The sequence below is a fragment of the Epinephelus fuscoguttatus genome, linkage group LG10, assembly GCF_011397635.1.
Source record: "Epinephelus fuscoguttatus linkage group LG10, E.fuscoguttatus.final_Chr_v1".
Classification (NCBI taxonomy): domain Eukaryota; kingdom Metazoa; phylum Chordata; class Actinopteri; order Perciformes; family Serranidae; genus Epinephelus; species Epinephelus fuscoguttatus.
The window spans coordinates 16039400-16067092 of NC_064761.1; the positions used below are offsets into that span (position 1 = coordinate 16039400).

At 42.4% G+C, this 27693-nt stretch overlaps 1 protein-coding gene across 2 annotated transcripts in view; it reads left to right on the forward strand.

Moving 5' to 3' along the window:
* Nucleotides 1-27085, forward strand: part of ror1 (receptor tyrosine kinase-like orphan receptor 1) — a 154202-nt gene extending 127117 nt beyond the window's left edge. For both annotated transcript variants that reach the window (XM_049588453.1, XM_049588454.1), the window contains 8 exons: nucleotides 11483-11610; nucleotides 13811-14128; nucleotides 15146-15391; nucleotides 15882-16096; nucleotides 19446-19625; nucleotides 20261-20488; nucleotides 20629-20993; nucleotides 22998-27085. In XM_049588453.1, coding sequence (XP_049444410.1) covers nucleotides 11483-11610; nucleotides 13811-14128; nucleotides 15146-15391; nucleotides 15882-16096; nucleotides 19446-19625; nucleotides 20261-20488; nucleotides 20629-20993; nucleotides 22998-23700 — 2383 coding nt within the window. In that variant the 3' untranslated portion in view covers nucleotides 23701-27085. The remainder of the gene's footprint in view (nucleotides 1-11482; nucleotides 11611-13810; nucleotides 14129-15145; nucleotides 15392-15881; nucleotides 16097-19445; nucleotides 19626-20260; nucleotides 20489-20628; nucleotides 20994-22997) is intronic.
* The last annotated feature ends 608 nt before the right edge of the window (nucleotides 27086-27693 follow it).

Genomic DNA, 27693 nt, shown 5'->3' on the forward strand with positions numbered 1-27693 from the left:
AGGCCTGTTGATTTCAGTGATTAAGCAAATAATAGCCCAGGCTATTAATTGAAGTTTTGCGGTATACCTTATGGTTTTCCCCACCCCCGACCCCACCTGCAGCAGTCCACTCCTGATCTTTAAATCCCATATTTACAGATAAACTTCTGTGTGGAGGCATCCTCGGGACCTTATCATACTGTACAATGTTATTGGTGTTAACAGGATCATGAACTTTGTTGCTTGTCATTTCCCTTTGCGACAAATCTAATATTGTCTGTGGAATAAAGCCCAAACTGTCTTACAGTGTCCTGAGAGTGAACTGTGTGGATGGGGAGAGGTTCAGTACAAACAGTCTCAGGCTGTCAACAGTCAGAAAAAAAAGCTTGTCAATGAGAGCAGATTTCATTGAGGCATTCTAGATGCCTGCATTCACTCCTTTTTTCTGCTCCCAGACATATTTTTTCTGAAGATAAAATCATTTTCATATGCAAAAATATCAGTTGTCGGTGTAACCTGGATTGGTCCCTCAAGGCCAGCATGTGGGTGGGCTGTCTTAGTCGGGCAGCCAGGGGACAGATCAATTGATGGAGACAGAGTGCGTGAAAAGGGAGGTGGTTTGCGTGTGCTAATGTTGAATTTTTTTTTTTTTTACTTTCCCTCCACTTTTACAGGAGAAAGTGCTTCAAGCTTCAGACTAAATTGACAAGTTACAAAAGTGTGTAGCACAAGAACATCAAAAACTCGCCATCCCTCTTCTTTGTTTCCTTTCTCTTCCCTCGTTCAATTTGCAGCAGTTTTTCCACTCTGAGACGACTCTAGGCAGGAAGTTCACGAACACACAGACAAGCAGATATCACATAAACACATACTTACGGGCTGTGTTGTAAATATTGGTGACAACTCTGAGAGTGCATGTCAGGCCCTTGTTCCAACTGAATAATGTGCTGGTTAGGCCCCTTTGTATTTTAAGAGTGCAGGAGCCTATATATTATCTTTTATTGGAAGATTTGGAGCCATATTGTCTCTCGGACTCTTTAGTGTGTCCCACCATAGAGGCATTTTGTGATGAAGTGCTTTCACTTACCTTTGTGTTGTGCCCACATTCCTTCAGCTTGGCTCGTCTGTTTGAGCTTTATCAAGCAGCGTCTTTACTTATTTTCCCAAAAATCCCCCGAAACATCAGACAACATGAATTCTCTGAATATTGGATGTGGGTTTTATGTGAGCAGAGACTAGCTAGTGTATAAGTCATCAGTAAGTCTTGCAGCTGCATTGGATTCTGGTATAATGGGGCTACTGTCAATGGGTGAATTCATGACCGCTGTGAGAGTATCCAGAAATCTCATATTTTCCACTGATAATTTGACATAACTGAACATTGATACATCGGACAAAGACATAGAAGCATGTCGTCATCGTCTTTATTTTACAGCCTTGTGTGAATGTACTGAGCTGGTATCCTGTAACCAGACTTAAGCCCTTTTTGTTTGTTCTGTGTGTCCTACCGACACCTTTGATGGCAGAGTGTGTAAAGAGGGATTATTTATGGGCTCCACCATGCGACAGTGTTTTCCTTCCCCACAATGAATGTCTTTAGTGACTCTTAATGGCTCTCATCAAGGATTATTCCACTTTCCTCAGGAAGCCACGCTTGTGTTTAAACGTGTGCGTTCTTGTTCCTTGAGCACTGTCAGTAGCCAGTCAGCCAAAACATGTGTCCTCCTGTCTGTTTTAAGTGTCTGCCTTTGTGTGTTCAGATTGGGATCTGTGATCTAGGCAATGAGCTGTCGTAAATCATCCAGGAAAAGTGTGTGTGTGTGTGTAGAGGAGGGGGTTACATGCTGTCTAAATCACAGAAGTAGTTTCGCTCTTGGCTATCTCTCTCCCATGTTCTTTCTTTGGTGATTTCTTTGCTTTTCCTGTTATTATTATTTCCACACGGATGTTTCAAGGCAGCCTGGAGTCAATTCAAGGAATGCTAATAAGAAAAACTAAAGGCAGGAATTTTTACAGCCACAAGAAAAATGGAAAACAAGCATGGAGTTAGTAGGGAGGAAAAAAGTTTTATAAAAATAGATCGCGAAACCGCTATATTTGTAATATTCCTTTGTCAGCGCTAAAAATCAAAGCATGCTTCATATCCTGTCGGACCCTCCTGATTGAGGCATGATGGACTTGATTAATACAAGTTGTCGGGTGTAAATTCAATAATAGCAACAAAAGAAAAATAGAAGACATTTGGGGGATAACGATGTTTTGGATAACACACACACACATACTACATTGTTCAACAGCAGTCGAACGTAATGCCTAGAGCTCATAACTGTTTCCAGTCCTCAGCCTTCCTTTCCTCAATTATCTCTCAATCTCTCTTCCTCCCAATTTTTCTCTCTGACTTAATTTAACTGTCTCTCCTCTGTATCCCATATTTTTACATTTCCTTTACTGTTTCTTATGCTTTCCTCGACATTCTTTAACTGTTATTTCTTCCCAAGGATCTCTACACCCAGTGGGTCAGTGATTAGTCAAACACAATCTTCCCACCCTCCTCCTCCTCGCACTTACCTCTAGTAATGGATCTCACTGTGTAACCCCTGTGCTCCGTTTGTTTGTGTGTGTACGTGTCTGTCTAAACACCACTGGGTTTGTGTTAGGTTTTAGGAGACACATTTCCCCTCTATCCTGCTAACTGACACCCTCACACCCCAATCGCCCCCCCCACCCCCACCCCCACCCCCGCCGCTGATACCCTACAGTCCTCTGGGGAAGTGATGTCACCGGGTCAGGAGCGTTGTGAGGAGTGACGGCATTGATGTAGGGTCTTTTCCTGCGTGTCAAATCACCATGTATGTGTTAACCCTGTTATTAAAACTCTTTAGTATCATCCGCAGTCATGAAAGACCGGGCCTGACAACAAATACTTCAGCAGAGAGCAGCACCAACATCTATTTCTGGGAGGCATTTTATGGACTGTTTAAGATCGGCATTCAAGTTGCACTTAGTGAAATGCCAAACATATATAAGAGTCATAAAAGCTTTAGCATCTACTGTTCGGACTGAACCGTGCCTGCTATGTCTTTTCTAAAGTTTCCTCAGACTCACAGTAATGCAGAAACAATTTCTTGTTTGAAATAAATACAAGAACTGTATATTTAGCATGAGGTTATGGGGTGTTTTGGCACCCAGTAAGCCTTCAGACTAATGCATGTATCACCTAAACTGCCCAGCTGGCTTCTGACGTCAGTATGACACCAGAAAGACATTAGATTCTTTGACAATTGTGTTGAAGGTAATTAAAATGTCTTACAGTGTTATAATTTCATATTGTGTGGATATAAACATTATGACGGTTTGCATACATTGGGTTTTATTCTCCATAATTACAACTAAATGTCATTATTTTACATCAAGATGACGCTGGCATGAGATGTTTAGAAGATGTTGGATCTTGGTTACTCAACAACACAACTTAAAACCAACAAAATATCAGATATCATCTGTTGTCAGTGTTCTACGTCAAATTGACATTGACATTTGACGCCCTGACTTCGAATTTTGGTCACCTGACATCACAAGCTAAATTCAATCAGTGGTACAGTGGTTAGCATGGTTGCTTCACAGCAAGAGGGTTCCTGTTTCGAACCCAGGGTGGAGTCTGCATGTTCTCCCCGTAACAGCATGGATTTTCTCTGGGTACTCCGGCTTCCTCCCACAGTCCAAAGAAATGCAGGTTAGGTTGATTGGTGACTGTGGTGAATGTGCGCTTGAATGGTTGTCTGTCTCTGTGTCAGCCCTGTGATAGTCTGGCGACCTGTCCAGGGTGTACCCTGCCTTTCACCCAATGTCGGCTGGAATAGGCTATTATTTTGAAGTGCAGTCTTCTGCTCTAGAGTGGGTGACCAACCGACAGCTACTAGTTCAACGGCATGGCCAAACACAAGTATGACGCTTTATGTGTTAAACTGCCTGGACCTTGAACTAATGTCTAAGAGGAAATCTGGACCCACTGTCTTACATTCTCTTATTATTACCTAAAGCAACATCCACAGATCAGTACAGCCCCTTGCATTTTTTAATAGTGTTCTTTTCAACCAGAATAGACAAAGGAAAAGGCGTAAAACAAGGAACAAGAAAAACTAAGAAGAATATTTAATTTGATAACTAAAGATGCTGCTACACTGAAAAAAGTCAGTGATTTAAAACAATAAGAAAACCTACCCATTCAAATCCACTCGTGATGTTCTCTCCACATCATCTCTTATTTCTCCTCTTGCCTCCTTCCTCTCTTGGTCCACTCTGAATCTCTCAGTCCTTCTCTCTGACAGAAGCCTCTATTGTTGCAGTCAGTGAGCAGTAGTAACACGAGGACCCAGGAGGACTTGTTCTTTTTCCATTGTATCCTAATGCAGTGCCTAGTTGCCCTCCCTCACTGTTCATTCCCAGTGCGGTCACGGGCCACTGGCAGCCACAGACCCCAGTCAACCTCAGCCTCTGGTGGCCATTTTGGCTCTCTGTCAGTGAGAGATCATTACACGTTGCAACCACACATGCATGCACTTCTCCTATGATAATTAAGGTACATTGTCTAGAAGTGGACTCCATTATAAATCACTGCCCGACAGTTATTGTTGGTTGTTGCAAAATGTCAGTGTACATTTCACCGACGTTGCATCCGATAAAGCTACAAAATACTTTTGCGACATGCTGTATTTATGTTTCGCTGAGTACAAATTCTGTGGTACCTTTCGTAATTGTAAGTGGGCTGACTAATGCTGAGCAGGTTTTGTTTTCTCATGGTCTTTTTTTATGATCTGTGGCAGACTCACTTCCAGGGAGGAAATGCAGTCTCGTGAGGACGGCGACCACACGATTGTCTATTGTTTTCCCCCTCTCATCCTCTCATGTCCATCCGTTCTTTTCCAGACCCACAAGTGTCTTTGATTTGTTTTGTTGGACACCTTCCCTTCAAACACACTCACACTCACGCACACACACACACACACACACACATCTAATCTATCTAACACCATACACATGTTCACAAATACTCAGCACAACAGTTTAGTATCTCTGTGAGTCACTGAGCTCAAGAACGCATTCACTGCAAAATAATGCCCTAAAATAACCTTAGAATAAAACTACAAACCAACTTTAAAGAACTATGGCAGTGTTTATGCACATTTTAGGTAAGATACAACAAATCACATAACCTCTAAATCAGATTTAGAGGTCAAATCAGATCAGATTTTTAGGTTAGGAGCTAAAACTTGCAAAACCACTAGCATGTTCCTTTTAAAAATAACCTACTGCCTTTAATTTAAGTATTGAGTAAGTCCTCAACCCCCCAAAATTGTCTCTTAGCTCATTGTTGTTTAAAACTCAGCACAGTTTCAAACATCAAAACACACATCTAACACGCTGAGGGGCATCCCCAATCAGGATCCAACAGCTGTGGCCTCATCTTGCTGGCAGCTCATCTCCTCTTCACTCAGCACCCACAGCAGCTCCTGCAAACGAAACCCTGAAATCTAAAATGTCATCGGGATCCGCCCCTTGCCTCCTCACCCTTAAAGTCCCATCCTTTCTTTATCCCTCCCCTCCAACAAAGAGCGTTGAGTTTAACATCCTCTTAACCCCAAAACTCAACACAGACCCGTCATCCCAGCCCACAGCTCCTTGATGAGAAATACCCAAGTTTACATACAGAGGGCTGAAAGATTTGTTCTGTAATTAAAACATAAGGCAAAGTACAAACCCAACAATGAAATCCTGACCTAAATTTGTTTGTTCTGGAATACACAGAGCATGTGCTACAGTTGTAGTGTCACGCCTTTTAAGTTGTTTTTGGAGGTATTTTAAGGTACTTTAAAGATGCAAAAAGTTTCAACATTTAGGAGATGGTTTCAGTTTAGCAATGATGCCTCAAATTTTGTATCAAGTCTAGCAATGGGGTGTGGATAGATCACACATTGACAGTGAAACAAAGGAGAGAATTGTGGATGCTTTGGCATAAACCAACTTATCACCACCTTTGTCACTGAGATGATGCTTTTGCATTGTGGAGTGGCACTTGGTTCATTGTTGCAGTCTGTTGGCAATGTGCTTCAAATAGTCATTTTTGCAGTGGAGAACCTTGTGTTCAGAGACAGAGAGAGGTGGAGGGAAGGATGGACATGAAATGAGGAGTATTAACAGTTCCTGCAGAGACAGCAACATAAGAGAGACTCATCGTTTTGATAGATTATGAGTTTTGAAGGAATGCAGTCTTTTTGTCTTTAGTGCCAAAGTGAGCTTCTTCTTGAGGATGATTAAGTGAGACTCTGAGTGATTCATCCATTTTTGTGGGTTTTACATTCAACCTCCCCAGCTTTCCCTCAAAACTCTCCCTTTCCTGTAACGATAGATTTGTCAGCAGCTGTCAAACCTTAGCTCTTGTCTCTAAGCCAGTGTATGTGTGTGTGTGCGTCTCTGTTTCTATCTATTCAGTAAAAAACCATAGTAGTTAACAATGTTGTAGGCAAGACCACCTAAACTGAGACCAGGTCATGACCAAGGCCAGAGTGTATCCGGACCATGATAAGACCAAGTCTTTGCAAGGTTGAGACCGTGTCGCAACCAAGACCAGACCAGTGTGATTCCCACAATACATGACACACTTATGATAAAATATGGAACATGCACACCATAGTCACTTCCCAAACTGATCTGAACGATCCACATTCCTGTAAACGCACCCACAAAAAACAAAAGATTCCACTTTGTTCACCTCTTTTATTGCCCTACTGGGTGTCTGTGGGAGGTAGAGCGAATCGTCCAGCGAGTTGTCCACCAGTCAGAAGATTAGCGGTTCGATCCCCGGCTCCTGCAGTCTGCATGTCGAAGTGTCCTTGAGCGAGATACTGAACCCCAAATTGCTCCCGATGGCTGTTCCACCAGTGTATGAATGTGTGTGAATGGGTGAATGTGACTCATATTGTAAAAAGAGCTTTGAGTGGTTGGATGACTAGAAAGGTGCTATACAAGTGCAGGTCCATTTACCATGTGTGTATGTATACATGTACAATGAGAAATAGCATGATAAATAATCAAAAGGCATTGCAGAAGTGAATTTTATGTGTGAGAATTTTAATATGTTGTCTATAAGCAAACACACGCAAACACTAAGGTGCTGAAATCAACTTCACCATCTTTATTAAACACTCCTTTCTTGCACAAGCGATTTAGTGATATCCCTGCAGTTGTGGTCTTGACCAGTCTTGAAATAATATTCCAATTCCACTTTGTCCAACAAGACAAGACAGAGTAAAAATGTGGTTGAGTCCAAGACGAGACCAAGAACTTCAAAAAGTGCTCTCAAGACCAAGGCCGATCTCATGTCTTACAACACTGTTAGTTAACACAGATCTATCTTCAAATGTTCTGTGTCTCATTGTTGCAGTCAAAACACACACAAACCCGCCCACTTCATCCTGTCATCAGTATCTGGTTTATCAGTTTATCATCTTAGCCTCCTTTATGTGCCCATGCATGTGTCTATATAAGTATTATAAGATAATATACAAACTAGTGTTTATACAGCCGTTTGTTGTGTGAGTTTGAGGCCTTCTAAGTATGTCGTTGGTGCCTTGCAGATATATTTGACCTCTTCTCATTTCTCATTTTCATATCATCTAATTTTTATGATCCTTGGGCTAATCCAGAGCTTTTATATTCCGTATCAACGCCCACATGAGTCAAGGGAAAATTTGGTAGATCCTCTGGTTGTGAATGTCTCTGGTAGGGTGGATGTTGCCAGTTCAAATGCTGCGTAACTTGTCTTTCTTACTGTCTTTGATATAATCAGATTAGGAAAATTGGAGTTTAAAGTGACGTTAAACCATCTATATTTTACTTTCTCTGCTGGCTTGTTTGCTCACATCTCTTTCATCACTTCCAAAACAGCTGGCATTCAAAGTGTCTCCAGCAGTCTGCTTCTCACTGTCCTGGCACCACCCAGGTGTGAACGTATGCAACCATATGGATGTGAATCAGGGTGGTGCTGGAAAAAGAGCATTGCTGCTTAGCAAGCGCTTCTCCGAATAAATAACGAGGTTGGAAAAAATGTAATTGGACAATGAATCAATGTCCTTGATACCTTGTTTAAGTTCTGTGGTGAGGCTCGCCTTTCTGTTTAGATCTGGATTATATATCGGGTCTCGGAGGGAAAAGCCTCTCCTTGTAATTAACTATTATAAAACATTACACAGAGGGCCCGTGGCGTTGGTGTGTAAAATAAAAGGCCTGAACAGCCATCCACTGTTTACACAAATAGCAACCGCACTTGGCTCTCCCTGCCTGGGATAGCTTACACACACAGACACACAGAAACAAATGGATACACAAAAACAAAACTCAAGTAAGACTTTTGGAAAACCTCAGATGTCTCACAGCGATTATGTTATTGTAGATGAGTCTTTCCTACCCATTTCTCTCTTTAGACATAAGTCATTTCTGCTGCACTGGACAGGATACAGACACTTTAATATGCATCTCAGACACGGCTTTCAATCCAAGTCGACTTGAGTGAAATGAAATTAAAATAAAGAAAGCAGCAAGGGCCGATTTGTGCTTTGGGCTGAGCTGGTTCGGTTGAGGCCGTTCTGACTGGCCAGAGTTGTAATTTGCCTGCAGGGATCCGGCTGCATTGTGGCGGATCGTCTGCTCTCCCTTGTCATTTACTTGTCTGTGTGTGGCTTGACGTTAGTGTGGATGTGTGTGTCCGCCATCCCCTTGTGACGCACAACCAAACTAACCTCTCGGCCGCCTGGACATACTCCAGCCCTCACTTTGTATCCTGTGTGTGTGTGTGTGTGTGTTTTCTCTCATGCTCCAAGCTGGCTTTTCATACTCTGCTCCGTTATATCCAGACCAGTTGCAGCCCGATCAATCATCAATCCCTCAAATCATTCAAGTAGTTTTCACAGTGGCAGCTATTTTATGACAAGACTCTCCTCTTACAGCGCCAATGCCAGACATGATTTTCACCTAAAGAGATGAAGCGCTTTGCCAAAGGAAAAATATCTGAAGATGTAGCAGTTTGTGAGCTTGTGGCTTGATGAAGGGGTGCTAAGCCGTCTGCAGGCACACCGCAACATGAACTCATTATTACCGATTTCCACATTTTAGTAGGAAATTACATATCGCGAGGATAAAATCTGCTTAAACCTGTATTAAGCTGTAAATGTAATGTTACCGTATCTCCAAGGAATCGGCAGTATGCAGACCAGTGCTCTGTAGTCCTGTGTGTGTGTGTACGTGTGTGTCCACGTCTGGAAAGCCCATTTAGATCTGTATGGACGGGGGTAGAGGGAGAGAGCTGACCTTGGCCCTGCAGTCACTTAACACTCCTCAGAGAGAGAACCTAATGACCCCCATACTCACACCAAACTTGCACACCCTTGGCGTAACTATGTGTGTTTTGTGTTTTAGCCCACATGGATGTCCATTCATTTATGTGTGTGTGCATGCGTCATTGTCACTTTGTCTTCAGTTGCATCTTTACACCTTTTAATTAGTGTAATTCACACGCTGTTACATCCCTTGTAAACTACCTGACTCTCGTCAACGAAGGCAGCCTGACACGGTTGAATGATAATGATGCGTTAAACCTCGAGAGGCTTTGTTTTACAGTTAAACACAAGTGAAACGAAGCGGTGTGTTTTCATGAAACGGGATCAAAACATTAGCTTTTTAAATGAAGTAGAGTATTGTTCAATTAGCCTAAAGTAGCGGAACAAGCATGTAGATCACAGTGATAATATTAAGAAGTCAGAATCCAGATTAATGTTTATTTGTGTTATCATTACTCTGAAGACGGCATCTCTCCACTTTATAATTTAATGTATTAAGTATTTTCCAGATTTCACAGTGTGGTCAGTAACAAATGGAGAGCTTCTGTTTGCCATTACTCGAGCAGCAGTGTCTGAAGCACAAGGATGTACTTTCAATCAGCCAATAGCTACAATATGGTTCTTCTCTGCTTGGTTTTGTGTGTGTGTGTGTGTGTGTGTGTGTGTGTGTGTGTGTGCATGCGCAGTGGCATCATGCACACCCCCTATATATTGTGGTTATGCCTGGTCTTAAAGTCCCCATATGGCACAATTTAAAGCACATGACACAGTGATCTCACACTGAGCGAATCGCCTGCTGCTCAGCATGTGGTTTGTGTGTGTGTGTGTGTGTGTGTGTGTGTGTGTGTGTGCGCGCGCACGTATGAGAGAGTGTATGTACAAGGAATGAGAGAGGTGAGAGATTTGTGTAGAACACGACAGAGGGAGGGAGATGAATGGATTTAAATAGAAAGGCAAGAACGGGGAATGTATGTAGCAAGAGTCACCCAAGGAAGTAGAAGTTGTGAAAGCGTGATCATCAACTCTTTCTCTTTCTCCCTCTCTTTCGTTCTGCATGTGTTTCAGATTAGGGCTCATGATGACATCTCTCTGCCATAAACAGGAATAAAGTCAAACAGCCAAACATTAATTCCTAATGCGCTTTACATCTGCGCTGTGAATTGGGATGTGTGTGTATGTGTGTGTTTCAGATCTGTGACTTTGACTTGAGTATAATTTATCTTTTAGCCAAAGGGAACCCTCTTTCTGGGTTTAGGATTAGCAACAAGAAACGGCCCCTTCCTTCCACTGAGGTGCAACTCATTGGTTTTGTCTAATATTCAAACAAAGACTGCCCTCTAGTGGAAATTCCATGTATTGCAGCACACTTGGGCATCTGTAACTCTGTCTGCCGAAGTCATCAGATCAGAAATACTTTATTGATCCCCAGGGGGAAATTGTGATACGTTACATTCACTCTGATATATAGCACAGAGAGTAAGAAGAAAGTAAAAGTAAGAAGTGTGTAAAAAATAGGCATTGTGCTACAATGCTTTAAGGTGCAGTATACTTTGCAGGATATCCCTAAGAACAATGTTTAGACTCTTACAGAAGTAATCCACCTCAGTCCTCGCTAGAAGTGTTTGGTGGTGTATTTCTCTGCAGAGACTCTGTCCTCTGCCTTTCTGTGTTTGGGAAGTTTATAGCCGTGCACCCCCACAGCGCTCAGGTGAAGTCAGCCCTTAGGAAAAGGAAGCAACCAGGTGCCAGACCGCGAGCAAGAGGCATCCAAGCAACACAGTGCAGAGAAAAAAAAGAAGAAAAAAAAAAACGGCAAATGTAATGAGAGTGAATCTCGGGGTGGCTTTTACTTTCACTTGTAAGTTGTTAACAAACAGCAACTGTCAATCCTGCATAGTATACCTTTAATTCTAGTATGTAAAGTATATAAAAAATACAAAAATATGGGTATTATGCTTCAGTGTATACAATTAGTGTGTAAAGTTTTTAGCATAATGCACATATTTTTTTTCTTGCTCTTCCATTTGCAAAAGTGTGTTTTAACTGAGATATCTGTAACTAACCTTAAATTTCTCTCCACTCTGTCCTCTGTTGTTGTTTCTATGTGTCAGGGACGATTTTGATGAAGAGGGATTCTGCCAGCCGTACAGAGGTATAGCTTGCGCCCGCTTCATTGGAAACCGCAGCATCTTCGTCGACTCGCTGCAGATGCAGGGCGAGATCGAGACCCAGATCACAGGTGAGATTGTCTACAAAGAAAGAAATTAGTTTTGCTCGTACTTAAGAATCTCAAGAAAGGTCTAAATATACTTCTGCTTTTACAGTAGGTTGCATTCATTCATAACATGCATTTTATGCCTGCAGTTTTTGTGCAATTTCAACTAGTCTAAACAGATTCTGTTTAAATGTGCTTTTTCTTACGCTTTTGGGGATGATTCACTTTAAAGGGATAGTTTGGATTTTTTGGAGTGGGGTTGTATGGGGTACTTACCCATAGTCAGTGTATAACATACAGTAGATGTTTGTCAGCACGCCTTCAGCTTGGAGAAGCAGGCTGGAATCAGACACACAAGCAAAGCAATGTACTGCTGTGGATGGGGTCAGCAACAAAACACATTTTAGCCACCAACAAAAAATGCAATCTAAAAAAGTTAAAAACAGTTTAAATGTGTGATCTATTGAGAGTATTTTTACTGCTTTACCTTTTTCATCAGGCAGCCTGTTCCATTAGGGAAGCGGCTAATGGCTTCAGTTCCCCGTCTATGCTCTCATCAAAGCCACCAGACTCCATTGAGAAAAGCAGTAATTTTAGCTAGCAGAACACTGGAGTTGCTAGGTTACTGCTGCTTGGAAAAGTTAGTGAGTTTGTGTTATTGTGTGACTTTGGTGAATCAGAACTAACCCCCTTTGATGCCAAAGTCACACAATAAGACAGCCAAAATACATATTTGTGGCAGGGGTACACTAGCAGCTCTTGTGTACAGCAACGTTAAATCACTGTTTTTCTCAGTGGAGTCTGGCTGTAAAGAGAGAGATATTAAAGCTTCATTTTCCAGTTGGAATTCACTGTCTGACCTTAAAGTAAAGCAGTGAAAATATTCTAAATATAGAGTACACCTCAGCTGATGTAGTTTTTTAAGGTGGGATTTTCTTTAGAAGGCTAAGATGAGTTTTGTTGCTGCCCCCATCCACCGCAGCAGATTGCTTAGCTTTCATGTAGGAATCCAGCCTGCTTCTCCAGACTGGGGGCGTGTTGACTGACATCTACTGTATGTAATATACTATCAATGGATAAGTACCCCATGTAACCCCACTTCAAAAAATCTGAACTATCTCTTTAAGTTTAAACATCCTGTTACAAATATATGCACCTTAGTTGAATGCTGCCAGATCAGCAAAGCCTCATACTGTTTATAAGGACAAAATAGTTGTTCCTCTCTTGTGGCTGACGGCCAGAGGAAAGCTGACAGCTTGCTTTTTTCCAGTGAGTTCAGTAGTTCAACCATCATTTAGCAATTCTGTCTTGACTATCCAAACCCTGCTCTCACACTGTATGTCTCCAGCAACCAGAGCTGATAGAGCATCTTTGTAAAACTGCCTTCTCCTCATACACTACATCAATGCAAACCGTCTGTGAATGAAAACTGCTTAGATCGTGAACTTTAATTAATACTGTGTGCTGTCGGAAGAAAACAGGACGTCACTTATTGAGTTTAAAGGAAGTTCAGCAGGGTCACCGCTCTGTATGGAGCACAAATGGCCCACATACTGTTTCGTACATGTCTGCGTCTCTGCTTCTGTGCTTTTGTTTTGTGTGTTTGCGTGCACATGTCCTCAGAGGTCAGTTTAATGTGTGTTATTGATTACATCCGTGCAGCTGTCAGCATCTCCCCTGAACAGTTCAGGGACAAAGAGGCCCCGAACTCAGAGTCTAATCTGAAACATCAAGGACAAGTGATAATTAAGATTTATGATGCGACACGGTCGTAATAAGCCTACAGTCGGACTGTAAATCATACATTTCATACCCAGAACATCCACATTCGGTAGCTATTCACCCATCTTGGTTTTTAATATCACTTTCACTGATCTTCATTTTACTGGAGCAACATGTGCTGTCGGAGCATTTGGATAACAGCCAGCTTAAGTTATCCACATTTTAATGGCCTGTCTTCTCCTTCACCCCCCACAGAGCTGCTTTTCTGATAATCACAAGCACAGAAAAGCATATGTTTGCAATAATCGTACAGCATGACTATGAATCATACATTTACAGCTGCAGCTTTCATTGTCAGTCTCCTGCTTTGATCCTTCATGTGTTTAGATGCTCAAAAGTTAGCTATAAAGAGAGCAAAGGATCACTTTTAAATTCCTCTCGTCAAGTATTTTTGATGAACTTTGGAAAGAGTGAACAGCACTTTCGTTTCCCCTCTTTCCAGCGGCCTTCACCATGATCGGGACATCCAACCATTTGTCCGACCGTTGCTCCCAGTTTGCCATCCCTTCTCTCTGCCACTTTGCCTTCCCGACGTGCGACCGCAGCTCTGGGACCGACAAACCTCGGGACCTGTGTAAGGATGAATGTGAGATCCTGGAGAACGACTTGTGTAAGACAGAGTACATCATCGCCCGCTCCAACCCCATCATCCTGAAGAGACTGAAACTGCCCAACTGTGAGGACCTGGCTGCCTCTGACAGCCCCGAGGCTGCCAACTGCCTGAGGATCGGTATCCCCATGGCCGAGCCCATAAACAAGAGTAAGACATGGTCAACTGCTGACTGCATTATTATTATCACTGCTAATAGAGCTTATTATTATTACTGTATGAGGAGAGGCATCTCTGTGGCTTCTATTCTAACATTGCTTATTGGTTCATCCAGGTATGCTCCGATATTACAACCAACTCTATTGGCAAATTGTGGTGTGCAGATTATTTTTCGGTTATTTGAGAATTATTTAGTCTATTAAATGTCAAAAAGTAGTGAAAAACACATCCATCACCACTTCCCAGAGCACAAAGTGACGCCTTCAGATTCCTCGTTTTGTCCAACAAACTGTCCAAAACCCCAGGATGTTTATTTTACTGTCATGCATGAGAAAGAAAATCAGTGCATCTGCACATTTGATAACTGGAACCAGCTAATGTTTAGCATTTTTGCTTGAAAAATGAGCCAAATAATTAATTGATTATCAAAACAGTCAAATACTTTCTTTTGAATCAGCTAACACTGCAGCTTTAGCCAAACCCCAGAGTTGCCTGCAGAAAAAAAAAAATATGATGCAAAAATTCACACTGACCCTTTCACAACCTTCATATTATTATTATTATTATTATTATTTTTTAATTATTTATGAATTTGATATTCTGTCAAAATAGTTGTAAAGATTTTTGGAAGCCATCACCGTTTGCATGAAAGCAAACGGTGATGACTTAAAGGAAAAAAATTTAAGGTTGGCTTGCGGGAGGTTGATTCGGACTTGGCAAGCAGAGGCCCGCTGAGTAGCCGGCCCACATGGAGTCTGTGAAAGACATTCTTGTGAAAGTTTTGTTGTATGTAATTGGTAAAAAAAAAAAAAAAAAAATCTCTGTAGACTCTCTGTCAGTCCTAATCCTTACCAGCAGATCAACAGAGAAATACTTTGCATATCTGACCCTGTGAATTATATGTTAAGCTCCATCCATTACCGCCTACTCTAAAGAAATAAGGAAAGTGCGAGCCTAATAATAATAATGGCATACTAGCCAAACTAATGATGCCTTCCTCTCCTCCAGATCACAAGTGTTACAACAACAGCGGGGCAGACTACAGAGGGACAGTCAGCATGACTAAATCAGGCCGCCAGTGTCAGCCGTGGAACTCCCAGTATCCTCACAGCCACACCTACCTGGCCGTCCGCTACCCAGAGCTGAACGGAGGGCACTCGTACTGCCGTAATCCTGGGAACAAGCTCGAGGCCCCATGGTGCTTCACGCTGGACGAGGGGGTCCGCATGGAGCTGTGTGACATACCCGTCTGTGGTAAGAGACTAGATTGTGTTGTGTATGTGCTAATGAGATTCACATTTTATGATCGCCTTCATCTGTTGTCCAAATATCCCGTTATGCAAAATCTCACACTGTTTTTCTTAATTTCCAAAGTGTGTTTTGACAGCATCTGGTGGTGATTTACACTTTTAAATGATCATTCTTAATTTGTCATTCAGTTATTATCAGTATACCACAGGGCTGCAACTTATAATTATTTTTGTGATTAACTATTATTTTTTTGGATAGAAAACTTTAGAAAAATAGTGAAAAATGACCATCGCTATCTCCTAAAACCCCATGACATAGATTTTTTATTTGTTTTTTTATCAGCAGTCCAAAACCCACAAATACTGAACTCTTTTTCACATCAGAAAAAATTGTTCAAATAACGAATTGATTTATCAAAATTGTTGCAGTCATATAATGTACTACAGTATATAGCCTGTCTGACATTATTCTCCTCGCTTCATCCATCCCACAGACCACAAAGACAAGTCTGGCGGCAGCAACATGGAGATCTTGTACATCCTGGTTCCCAGTGTGGCGATCCCATTGGCCATCGCCTTGCTCTTCTTCTTCATTTGCGTATGCCGCAACAACCAGAAGTCCCCCAGACCTCCTGCCCCGCGCCAGCCCAAACCGGTCCGGGGACAAAACGTTGAGATGTCCATGCTCACAACTGCGTACAAGCCGAAGGTAGATCAGTCACAGCACATGACACTGCGGTGGTGTGGTGTTTTCTCTAGATCCGTGTTTGCACAAGGAATAAAATTAGAGTAAAATTAAACATACAGACTTCCATATCCTATGGAAAATTTAAAAAATAGCATGAGCATGTACAAGTCAAGTCTGATGGACTCACTGACTGGACAGATTTCATGATGTCATCCTGCATCATCAGTGCTATACGGATCCATGAATCAAATTCTGGAGACTGACAGCAAGTCAAAAAGAACTCAGGAGAAATGAGTTGATTATGAGGGTTGTTCAGTTGTTACTGGACCATGTACTGTTTGCCATGTATAAATACAAAACAGGATAAACATATCCAAAGTATAAACTTCCTGCCATCTCACTGCTTTAGTCCTGCTAAAAACACACTCACAAATACTCACACAGCATTCTGGACTCTCCTGTGTTGGATCTGGATCAGTGCTCTGTTGCTGTATTTGTCTTTTTAAGCCATGAGAGCAGACTGAGTCAGGAGTCAAAACACTGGCACAGCCCCTCTGTGTGTCAACTGGGATGCGTCGCAGCATGCTGGGGTTACTGGCTTCAGTGTGTGTGTGTGTGTGTGTGTGTGTGTGTGTGTGTGTGTGTGTGTGCGGTGGTGAGGAGGGATGACCTGTCTGAGGCGGAGCTTCAGATCTCTATCATCTGTGCTCAGCAGGTCCAGGAATGTTCGACTGCAGCTCTTTTCCTCTCTGTTTATTTCTCTCCCACTGTCTCTCTTTCCACATCTCTCCGTCTCACTTAATCCATCTCCCTTTGTTGCTCTTCTTCTGTCTCTCCCTCCATCCCTTCCACCTCCTTCGCTCTCTCCTTCCTCCCCTCCCTCTGTCACAGCACCTCTTTGTAATGTAGATCATCGAGCCGCTGCTCTGCCAGCCAACACGTAGCTCACACTAGGATCTGTATCGTATTTCTTCCAAGGTTGCACACTCAGTCATATCATGTCTGTTTATCTTTTTTCCACATAATTTCGGTGGTGTTGGGAGGATTATATAGACAGCGTGTCTGTTTGTGCAAAGCAGAGCCGATGCTCAAGGTAATGTGTATAATATTACCATCACCAGCTATAGAAAGAACCGCAAAATGTCACAGAAGTGTCAGAAGCCATTAATATCTCTGGTTTATTTAATTTTTTTTTCTTTTTTAGCTATGGAACAAATGTTTCACCGACCTAAAAAGGGAGTGTTTCCTCGCTGCGTTTAGATGACGGCCTTGTATCTGCAGAGAGTCAAGGATACAGGAGATCAAAGAAATCTTTTCAGAGTGACAACCATGCAGTTATGGAATTATACAGTGAATTTCAAATGGTCTTTGTGGACATCAAGGGCCTGAAATATGGTTCACACATATCAGATCGCATAGCCATCCATTTTGAGATTTCAAAACTTAAAAAGAAAAAGCTTTACAGAAATGCAGTTCTCACGTCTGTTCCCAGTTTATGCATCTAATCTAGGAGCAAGACCGTTTGGGTCATTGAGGATTTGCTTTTGATTTTTTACCTTAAAACCTTTTTAATGAGTCATAAAACTTCAATTATACAGTAATTTACTGCCAAGCTGAATGTCTTTCTTATCTACAACTTTGTCTTGGTGAGACTGTTACCCAGCATGCTTTGCTGCAGGGTCATCCAGGGGCCATTGCCCGTGACAATCCATTTAGACACACATAAACACTCACACACACACACAAACCTGCGGTGGTGTGAGGAGGATCTGAGGGTTTGGGTGTGGGGAGGAAAGAAAGGGGTGAAACAAACCCATAACTAAAAACATCTGTGCCTCTCATAACATCAGCCCCCCCTCCCCCCCCCCACACACGCACACACGCACACACACACACATACATCACCCCCCTCAGAGCTCATACAGACGTGTGTGTCTCTTCACTGCTCACAGAGGAATTTCATTATTCATCTCAGAGTTCCTGGAATCTGGAAATCTCTGCCAACCTCGCTTCACCTTTTATCTTCATGTACAGTCACTCACACACACACACACACACACACGCACGCGCACACACAGCTACTCTCACATTGTAGAGCTGTCCAGGTGATCTCAGCAAGAGTGAGATCACCTGGACAGCTCTAAGATGTGAGAATTTAGTTCAAGTCCTGGATAAATAACCATATGAAATGGGACAAACAACTCCTGCACACTGTTTTGTGTGCTCGCATGCGCGTGCACACACACACACACACACACACACACACACACACACACATACATAGTGTATCTCCTAGTCGTGGTGTATTCATGTAACAGGGACAGTGCACAGCTACTTAGCTGCATCAGAGTTGCAGAGTTAGCTGCCCAATGTATTGTGGTTTTGCTTCAATTACAGTATTTGTTAAAATAATTTAAAAGAAACAACTTAGCACTGATAGTCGCATTTTGTCATATATTTCTCATTGATGCCCACATTTATTTGCTATCGCACTACCTCATTATTCCTCATGCCATCATAAACAAATTAAATATTTTCCTTTCATCAGTTTTAAATAGTAGCTTCACATTTAATCCACTTTTCTTAAATTATTACATTCACATTATTAGTTTACTTTATCATGTTATCAGTTAAACCTGATCCGACTCTGTAGTGTTCATTAAATGAGTCATAAATACAGAAATCAGCTGTCTGGGTTTGAATGCATTTGCCGAATTGTTACAAGGGCACATTCAAGCTACAACACAGCAGTAAATTGTTCTTAAATTAAGACGCAGATTTCATCAAGTCCAGCTGAATTATAAAAAGTTTGTCCTGTTGGATTTAGCTGTACAAACACACCTCTGGTCTGTGTCCTACTCAGAAAGAAAAAAAATGTCCCCGCTCATAAAGACAGCTGTGGCTTTCTCCGTTATTTCTGCAGTGTATTTTGCACTTTTACTGGCAGAAGAATTAGGTGCTAACTCTTCCTAAAGGCTGCTAACCTGTCAGTTACATGACGTTTCTAAGCTGAGAACGTGTTGCCAGATTTCACAATTTTCCCACATTGCTTTCCAGAGGCTTAAATGGAGTCATTAGGAGATGATGTAATAGGTTGAGTATGATTATAACAATTATCAGCTCTCTGGGCTGTACTTTTTTTTACAGTTCAAACACATATCTGATGTTACATTAGGCAGTTCGCCTGCATCGATTTAGAAGCACCAATGTAAACCTCATGTCAACATGTCACTTTTCCATGCAAGGGTAATGGTGAGGAAAGAGTACAAAGAAAATAATGATCTAATTTTTTCTGTCACAACTCTCTACCCACTGATCTCACTTCTTCTGTTTTTTTTTTCTTTCCCACCTCCTCTTCTTCTCCCTGCAGAGTAAGGCCAAAGAGCTTCCTCTGTCGGCTGTGCGTTTCATGGAGGAGCTTGGAGAGTGCTCTTTAGGGAAGGTTTACAAGGGTCACCTGTATCTGCCGGGCATGGACCAGGCACAGCTCGTGGCTATAAAGACCCTGAAGGATGTCTCCAATGCTCAACAGTGGAATGACTTCCAGCAGGTATACAACGGATCCCTCCCTCCACAGCTTAAAAAAAGACCTGTAAACATATACCACTGGTGAGGATATAGATGCAAAAATGAACCCGTACAGAACCCTTTTAGGCTAAATAGGAAGTCATTTTTAAAGACGTGCTTCTAACTGGCAATTGTGTCGGGATCTGGTACCAAAATAATCTACAGTTTTAAAATATAACTTTCCCAGTGGAAAGGTCCCTCTTCCCACAAGACTTGAAGCATGACTTGGTGTATTTCCACAGAAGGTAAACGTAGTGGGCGATGCCAGACTGTATATGGCTGAAAGTCGCTTGAAATAGTTCCAAAAATAAACTGTGACTACTGGCAGATTGTCCAGGTAAACTTAGATGTTGAAGTAGGCTGAAACAGATGACTTGTAAAAACATAATCCTCCCTTTCCGTGCACAGAGAATGAGGCTGACCTGGACTGCCAGCATTTAAAATGATAGATGCAAAGATTTGTATTTTAGGTTTGAAACACTCAGCCCCAACAAACTTCTGACAGCCACCTTTCAAAGCTGCAATGTTTCTAACTGAAAAAGTAGGCTAGAAGTCTTTCCCCAATCATATTTGTTTAAAAGAAGCTCCTTATTAGGTACTTTTTGTTTCCCAACACAGGAGGCTGCAGTGCTGACAGAGCTGCAGCACCCGAACGTGGTGTGCCTGCTGGGTGTGGTGATCCAGGAGCAGCCCGTGTGTATGCTTTTTGAGTTTTTGCCCCAAGGCGACCTCCACGAGTTCCTCATCATGCGTTCACCGCACTCTGACGTTGGCTGTAGCAGCGATGAGGATGGCACGGTGAAATCCAGCCTGGATCATGGAGACTTCCTGCACATGTCCATACAGGTGGGATATGAAAGCAGTTTTAAATCTCCATATTTATTTTTACATGACATGTTTCTCCATCCACCTTGCTCTGTACCAAATATACTTCACAGCTACTTCCTCCTTAAATGATTGTTTTCTTTCTGACTAATCAAACCCAGGTGGCTGCTGGGATGGAGTACTTGGCCAGCCACTTTTACACACATAAAGACCTTGCAGCTCGGAACATTCTGGTAGGTGAACAGCTCCACGTCAAGATCTCTGACCTGGGTCTCTCCAGAGAGATCTACTCCTCAGACTACTACTGTGTCCAGCCCAAAACTCTGCTGCCTATCCGCTGGATGTCCCCAGAGGCTATCTCTTACGGCAAGTTCACCACAGACTCTGACATCTGGTCGTTCGGAGTTGTTCTGTGGGAGATCTTCAGCTACGGTCTGCAGCCCTATTATGGCTTCTCCAACCAGGAAGTGATGGAGATGGTGAGAAAGAGGCAGCTGCTGCCCTGCCCTGAGGACTGTCCACCAAGGTATGAATGAATTATGAGAGGGCGATACCAATGTAGTGTGACAAAGTCCTCAAAACTTGCTGTATCTTTGTTCTGAAGGTTAGGTTGCAACCAGATCTAGAGCTGTCTTGCTTTGGTCTGAATCAGGAACTAATTTTGTTACAAAGTTGCATAATTGCCTAGAGTTGGTTCATGTTCTCATGGCAGCATTTACAAGCGGACCAGATCTAATGCCTTGCGCAAGAAAGCTGCTTTTAAATGGTCAGAATTACAGGAAAAATCCAGGAAGTAAACAAAACGTTGAAGAAGAGTACACTAGCAAGTCAAACCATACAGTTTGAAAACGAGGCGCGGCTCCAACTAGAAAACAATGTCTTGATGCATTGGATGCGGCAAATGCACATATTAAGGCAGTACAGGAGGAGGCGCACATTAACAATCCTCTGGGACTGTAACATGCTCATGTTTAACCCAAACAATGTTGAATGTGACTGCAGTTGGTTCGGGTCGAGGTCAGAACATGTTCGCACCACACCAGAGTTTGTCTATAGCTGGACCAAGACCACCTTTTGAAGAAGGTCTCGTTCCAGTTGTTTTGGTGCTCACCCGAGTGTGATTGCTGTGTTCACACCTGCCCAAACGTACTGCAATTAGGGGGCAAAGGAACTTGAGCTCGATTGAACCAAACCAAATAGGGCAGATGTGAAAGCACCCTCATGTGGCAGCATATTTTCACCTTTAGTTTCCTCATGAAGGCCCTTACCGTGCTGTGTTTTAAAGGCCACAGCTATGGGTTTTCTAATCAGTAATTCGAAACAAACACTGATTTAATACCCAAACACTTAAAACTCCTCAAGTCACAATCACAAAGGGGGCAATCACAGCTCTTCAATATTTGTGATTTCACATTTCTCTTTTTATCATGAGCAAAACCAGTTCATTTCAAACCTTGTAATTACCTGCATACTTCCATGCACCCTTTATGCTGAAATAAACTCATCCACTAGATGGCACTACAGGGCAGAATCAGAAGTTTCTGACAGCAAGAAACATGGCCCCTTTAATCAGAGTCATCCAGCACCACCTGCCCCCTCCCAAGAGCCATTAACCCAGCAGTGCCAGCAGCTCCACCAGCACAGTGGAGAAAGTCGTCTATGAGGCCATTAAATACATTTCAACATGTGGTTGGGGAGAATTCTTCTCACTAAATTACTTCTACTTCTTCAGCTGGCTTTAAATGGCAGACTAGGCGCTTGTGGTGGATTGCTGCCTCACTCTGTTTACGCTGGTGATTTTAGTCGGCGCCTGCTGGACTTAATCCTTTGATACAGACCTGTTGTGTGAAGAAAGTCAATACTTTTCCTGGCAATTTGGCTTTTGTTAAAGCTCTCCCCTAACAGTCCTCTTAAGGAGTACGCCTCCATGCCCAGTTTGGCCACTTCATCAAACAAGATCTTCCTTTCTTCTGTATACAGCCGGCACCGAAGCATCACATGCTACACGGTTTCCATCACTTCACACTCCATACATTTCCCATCCTGGTATTTCCCTACCAAGTGTAGTCCACTCCACACCCCACAGTGCCCCTGACTTAATCTAGTCAGCTTGATTTGATCTTCTCTATTTAGCTTGGCAGTACTGTGTCCATTAACCCTTGGCTGAATGAAAAGAAGCCCGCCCTTTTGCTGCTCCTCCCACTCTCTCTGCCACTGCGTAATGATTCCTTCTCTAATTTAATTACCACCCTCACTCCTACCAGTAGAAACCCTGGTATCTGTACTTTCTCGCCTTAGTGCAGTCTCATTTCCCACTATTCCCTTCATGGGCTGGCACCCATAAGAATCCCACTCGAGATCCCTGATGGTCTTTTGACCCATTTGTAGAAATTTCTGATTCATTCATTCGCCTTTTTTTAAAATGTCTTTGTCGCTATACTCCTCCTATGATTTCTGGTTGTACTGCTCCATAACTTTTAAATAAATTCTTACAATTTCCTGATAACCAACAAACTCTGTTGTCTCTCAGGTTTTATGGTTTGATGACTGAATGCTGGCAGGAGGGACCATCACGTCGAACGCGCTTCAAGGACATCCACGCCCGCCTGCGATCCTGGGAAGGGCTTTCATCCCATGCCAGCTCCAGCACACCCTCTGGTGGTGGAGGCAACGCCACCACCCAAACCACCTCGCTAAGCGCCAGCCCCATCAGCAACCTCAGCAATCCCCGCTACGCCGCTGCTGCCGCGGCTGCAGGGTACCTCTACCCAGCCCAGGCTATCCCCACACCGGGCCAGATGGCCCCGATTCAAGCCTGGACGCCCATGGCTGTCACGCAAACCCACCAGCGCTTTATCCCCGTCAATGGATACCCCATCCCACCAGGATACGCAGCTTTCCCAGCCCATTTCCCTCCCCCAGCTCCACCAACCAGGGTCATCCAGCACCACCTGCCCCCTCCCAAAAGCCGCTCACCCAGCAGCGCCAGCGGCTCCACCAGCACGGGTCACGTCAGTGGAGTGCCCTCCACCACGGGCTCCAACCACGACGCCAACACGCCACTGCTCTCCCACTGCATCATGCCAGGGAGCGGCGGAGGGCAGGTTCAGGTGTACGGACAAGTTTCCCAGAAGGGAGTGGGACAACTGGACCACGCATCACAAACAGCGCTGCTCGCTGCTGATTCTGATGTACTGATGTACAACGACTCGGTCATCACCGCAGACCTGTAGACAGATTAGAAGATATTCACACTCTTTCTCCTCGGGACCCACATCTGAGGTTTAGCCTCTCACCCAGGGACCCAGTCTAACAACTCTGGTCGCATGGACCCTCAACAGAAACTGCCCTGTACGCACATTTGAGTGTGCGAGAAACACTGCCGCAGCTACACAAGTATATACACAGCTGACTCTCTAATGCCTTATTGTTTAAAGCATGTGTACTTACCACCATGGTGTGAAAATGTTGTGTTATTATTTTAACCTCTTTGTAAATACGGTACATAAGTCCTGAATGAATGAGTGAAATACAAAGATATATATTCAAAAGAACTTTTTATTAAGGAAAAACTTTAAAGGTGAAAAGGTAGCAAGTCCATCCTGCGTTTGTGTCACAGTCGGACAAGAAGTTCCTGTGTCAATGGACTGTTTCATGCATGATGTGAAGGAAACACTGACACTCATACCATGACTTTAAGGTGCCTTTTAGCAGCGATGTGACTTGCTTGTTTCTTGACATGTAAAAACACAAAAAATGTGTGTGTACATTTGTTTGTACAGTAAAAGAAACAACATTTAGCGAGCAATAACCGAGCGAACAAAAATGGGAACAGCAGACTGAACAACTGAGAAGCTAAGCAGCTTTTTCTGAGAAAACCAGCACGGACCTGCTTTCATACACCAGTATACGAAGGGTACAGGTGGCCTGCCTTTTGGGTTTCATGTAGAGCAGGCAGACAGCTACAGCTATGTGACAGCTCCCCACTGAAGCAGCTTGAATTAAAAGAGATACAGGTGATAAGTCTGTTACAAATGCTCATCCAGGCACTGAGATTTGGCATTTTCACACAAAATCCCTTCAGAAATGACACCTGAATGTTTTTTGCGAAACCTCAACATGATTATTTGACACTTTTGCAACATGGTCACAAGCCTCTTTGCCTTTTTCAAATGTCAGTACACGACTTCCCAGGCGGAGGAACACGGACATACTAGTTATTGGACAATAAACTCTTCATCCGCCTTCATTCTCCCCCCAATCCACTCTCTATCACCCTCACCTATTTTCCCCCACCCCCTTCTCTCCTCTCGTACCGTCTTCCAACCCTCCCAGCGGACATGGCATCTAACTTCAAAAGCTGGACAGCACAGCGCTCATATCCTCCACAGTTTGACTGGACCGGTCTCAGGGCACAAACATTTCACCACGCGAGAGCTGGGTTGAATTTACTGTCAGTGATGTAAAAAAATTTCACCCTCATGAAAGAACAATTTTATTGTAAATTGGATATGGAGTCTAAATTTTTTATGGGAGGGTTTTTGTCGTATTTGAATTTTGAAGGAACCTTTGAGGAAGATTTTATTTAAAGGACTCGTCTTCATGTCTGTGTCCCTTCACTTTCCTGTTTTCCAGCATCTGTGTTGTGCATAAAACACCTTTCAGGACAGGGAGGAGAGAAAGTACTCAAAGTGTAAAGGCTGATGGTAGATAATGTTACCACTACAAAAATCAGCCTCATGAACATGAACCGAACCACCTATAAACATTATGTTTGAGGTGCTTACATGTATGGCCACCTGAACTGAAGAATGTTTGACCTAATCGAGGATCAATTTCATGAGCTGGGTACAGACTGTATCACAGTGTGCGCAGAGATTTTTGGTTCTATATCAGTAAATGATCAATTGCAACTTTTAAAAGCAAAGGAATGCGATGAATTTGCCCATATAGTTTCTTGTGAGTCTCTAAAATCACAGCTGTTTTTATATTTCAACACGTCCAGCAGCAGGTAATCATATATTTACAAGAATATTCTTTTGATATGAAGAAGTTGGTAAATGATTGATAATTCTCAGTCCTGTAATCACACAAATGATGCCTCCGCTGTTATTATTTGATGATAGTTGAACAGAAGCACGGTTAAATATGAAGCTTTTGTTGTGAAGAAAAAAGGCATAGAAACAGCTGCAGTGAAAGAACGGTTTGTGATTTTAGTTCCCTTCTCCTGTACCTTCTGTGTAGTAGACAATCATTGGGTTTGAATGGTCGTTAAAGTGTCCCAGACATGTTGCACTCTGCTGGTTTTAAAGGTCCAGTGTGTAGGATTAAGGGGGATATATTGGCAGGAATGGAATATAATGTATAAATTATGTTTTTTTTTTGGTTCATAATCACATGAAAATAAGAATCATTGTATTACAGAGATGGCCATGTTGCGCCACCATGTTTCTACAGTAGCCCAGAGCAGACAAACCAAACACCGGCTCTGTATAGGATCATTCATGGTTTCACATTGGCCATTGTAGTTTGCATTCCCTCCGTGATGAGACCATTGGAGTCAGACTGCTTTATTCAGTGTTTTTACCATTTTAAAAGTTTGTTTTAACAGAAAAGAGTGAGTACAAATAAAGACTTCTACCCAGGAGAAGCTTCAGCTGGTTGCAATCCACAATCCTCACCACTAGATGGCACTAAATCCCTCTAAATCTTACACACTGTTCCTTTAACAGACTTTAAGTCTAATACTCAGTGGTATTTGCTAATCTAGAATGACACAAGGGTACTCTGATAACTTTTTAATGTGGATGTGTAAAGCAAAAAGTGCAGTGAAAATGGCTCGTTCTCTACAGTGCCTTCTTTTTTAATAATAGGGCTTTTGAGTTGACATTTGTGGAATGTAGATAGACAAGTCTGTGTTCAGTATTTAGTTCATGTACCCTTAAACATTTCACACCATGGCTACTTTCTGATATCACTACAACTGCAGACTAAAATCAAAATAAATCAGATTTTATTAGATTTAGATTTTTAGCATTAGATTTTAGACATTAGACCCTAGCCTTAGTTTAACCTGAGATAATTTATTCAAACCAGTTTTGGTCGACAGAAGCCGATAGTCTGCCGTTAGCAAAATGAAGGGAGAAGATTATTTTTGTTCCTCATGTCAAACCGAGTCCAAGATTATTTGAATGGTTTTAAGTTAATTTTCCCATTTTATTTCATCGCTGTCTTTCGTCTCTTTGTATTTTTGTTCCTCTGAAGCAGACTGAGCTACCTTTGCATCTGAGTTTGTACATGTTCCATCCAGCATTAAAGGATTTATGTGTACTAATATAGCAGTGCAAAAACCACTTGTACACAAGACTGTGAATCTTAATCAAGTCTAGATATTTTTGTATTTGGCAAAAAAAAAAAAAGTTTTTTGAATTCTAGATCCATTCTTAAAAAAAAAAAAAATACAAGTACATTATATCTTAATAACAGTGTACCCGTTGCAGGTTTACATGCTTATCCTTTTGACCAAGAGAGGCCTTGTCTTTTGTATTTTGTCTGAACATTTTTGCACAGATGTTTTGTATTGCAAAATCATTTATTAAATGATGTTGTTTGGTTAAAGTTGGAGTCAAAATGATGTATATTCATGGGCATTTAAAGCTAATTTATGGGGTTTTATTTGATTTTGGCTTGGTAATCAGAATTGTAATGGCAGTTTTAATCCACTGGGTGTCACCAAATTACCATTTCTGTGGATTTAATGAAACTTGCGTGCCTCAAAGTTGTAGTGGCCACAGTTGACCAGGTGGTGGCGCCCTTTAGCTATGTGATCAGTGTCGGTATGAGCATCATAACAGCTGGAAATAATATTAGTCTAGCTAGAATTGGGCGAAAATGTAAAAATGACTCCAGTGTAGTCTTACTTGTGTAGTGTGTGTGTGTGTGTGTGTGTGTGTGTGTGTGTGTGTGTGTGTTTACTGCCCAAACTCATTTTGCACACTGAATGAGCCAATACAGCTTAAAGTGAAGCAGAGAGGCTGTGCGTATGTTCAGTATGCCAAAAAAGATGTAATTGCTGTACATAAACGGGGATGATTATTCGTGCACAGGGCCCTCTGGTAATTAAGTTGTGTGTGTGCACATAAAAGCAAAACTGTAGTCTAGAGAAGAAGAAAAAGAAGAAGAAGAAGCTATTAGTGTTGAAACAGAATTTGCCTTTCTGGAACAGT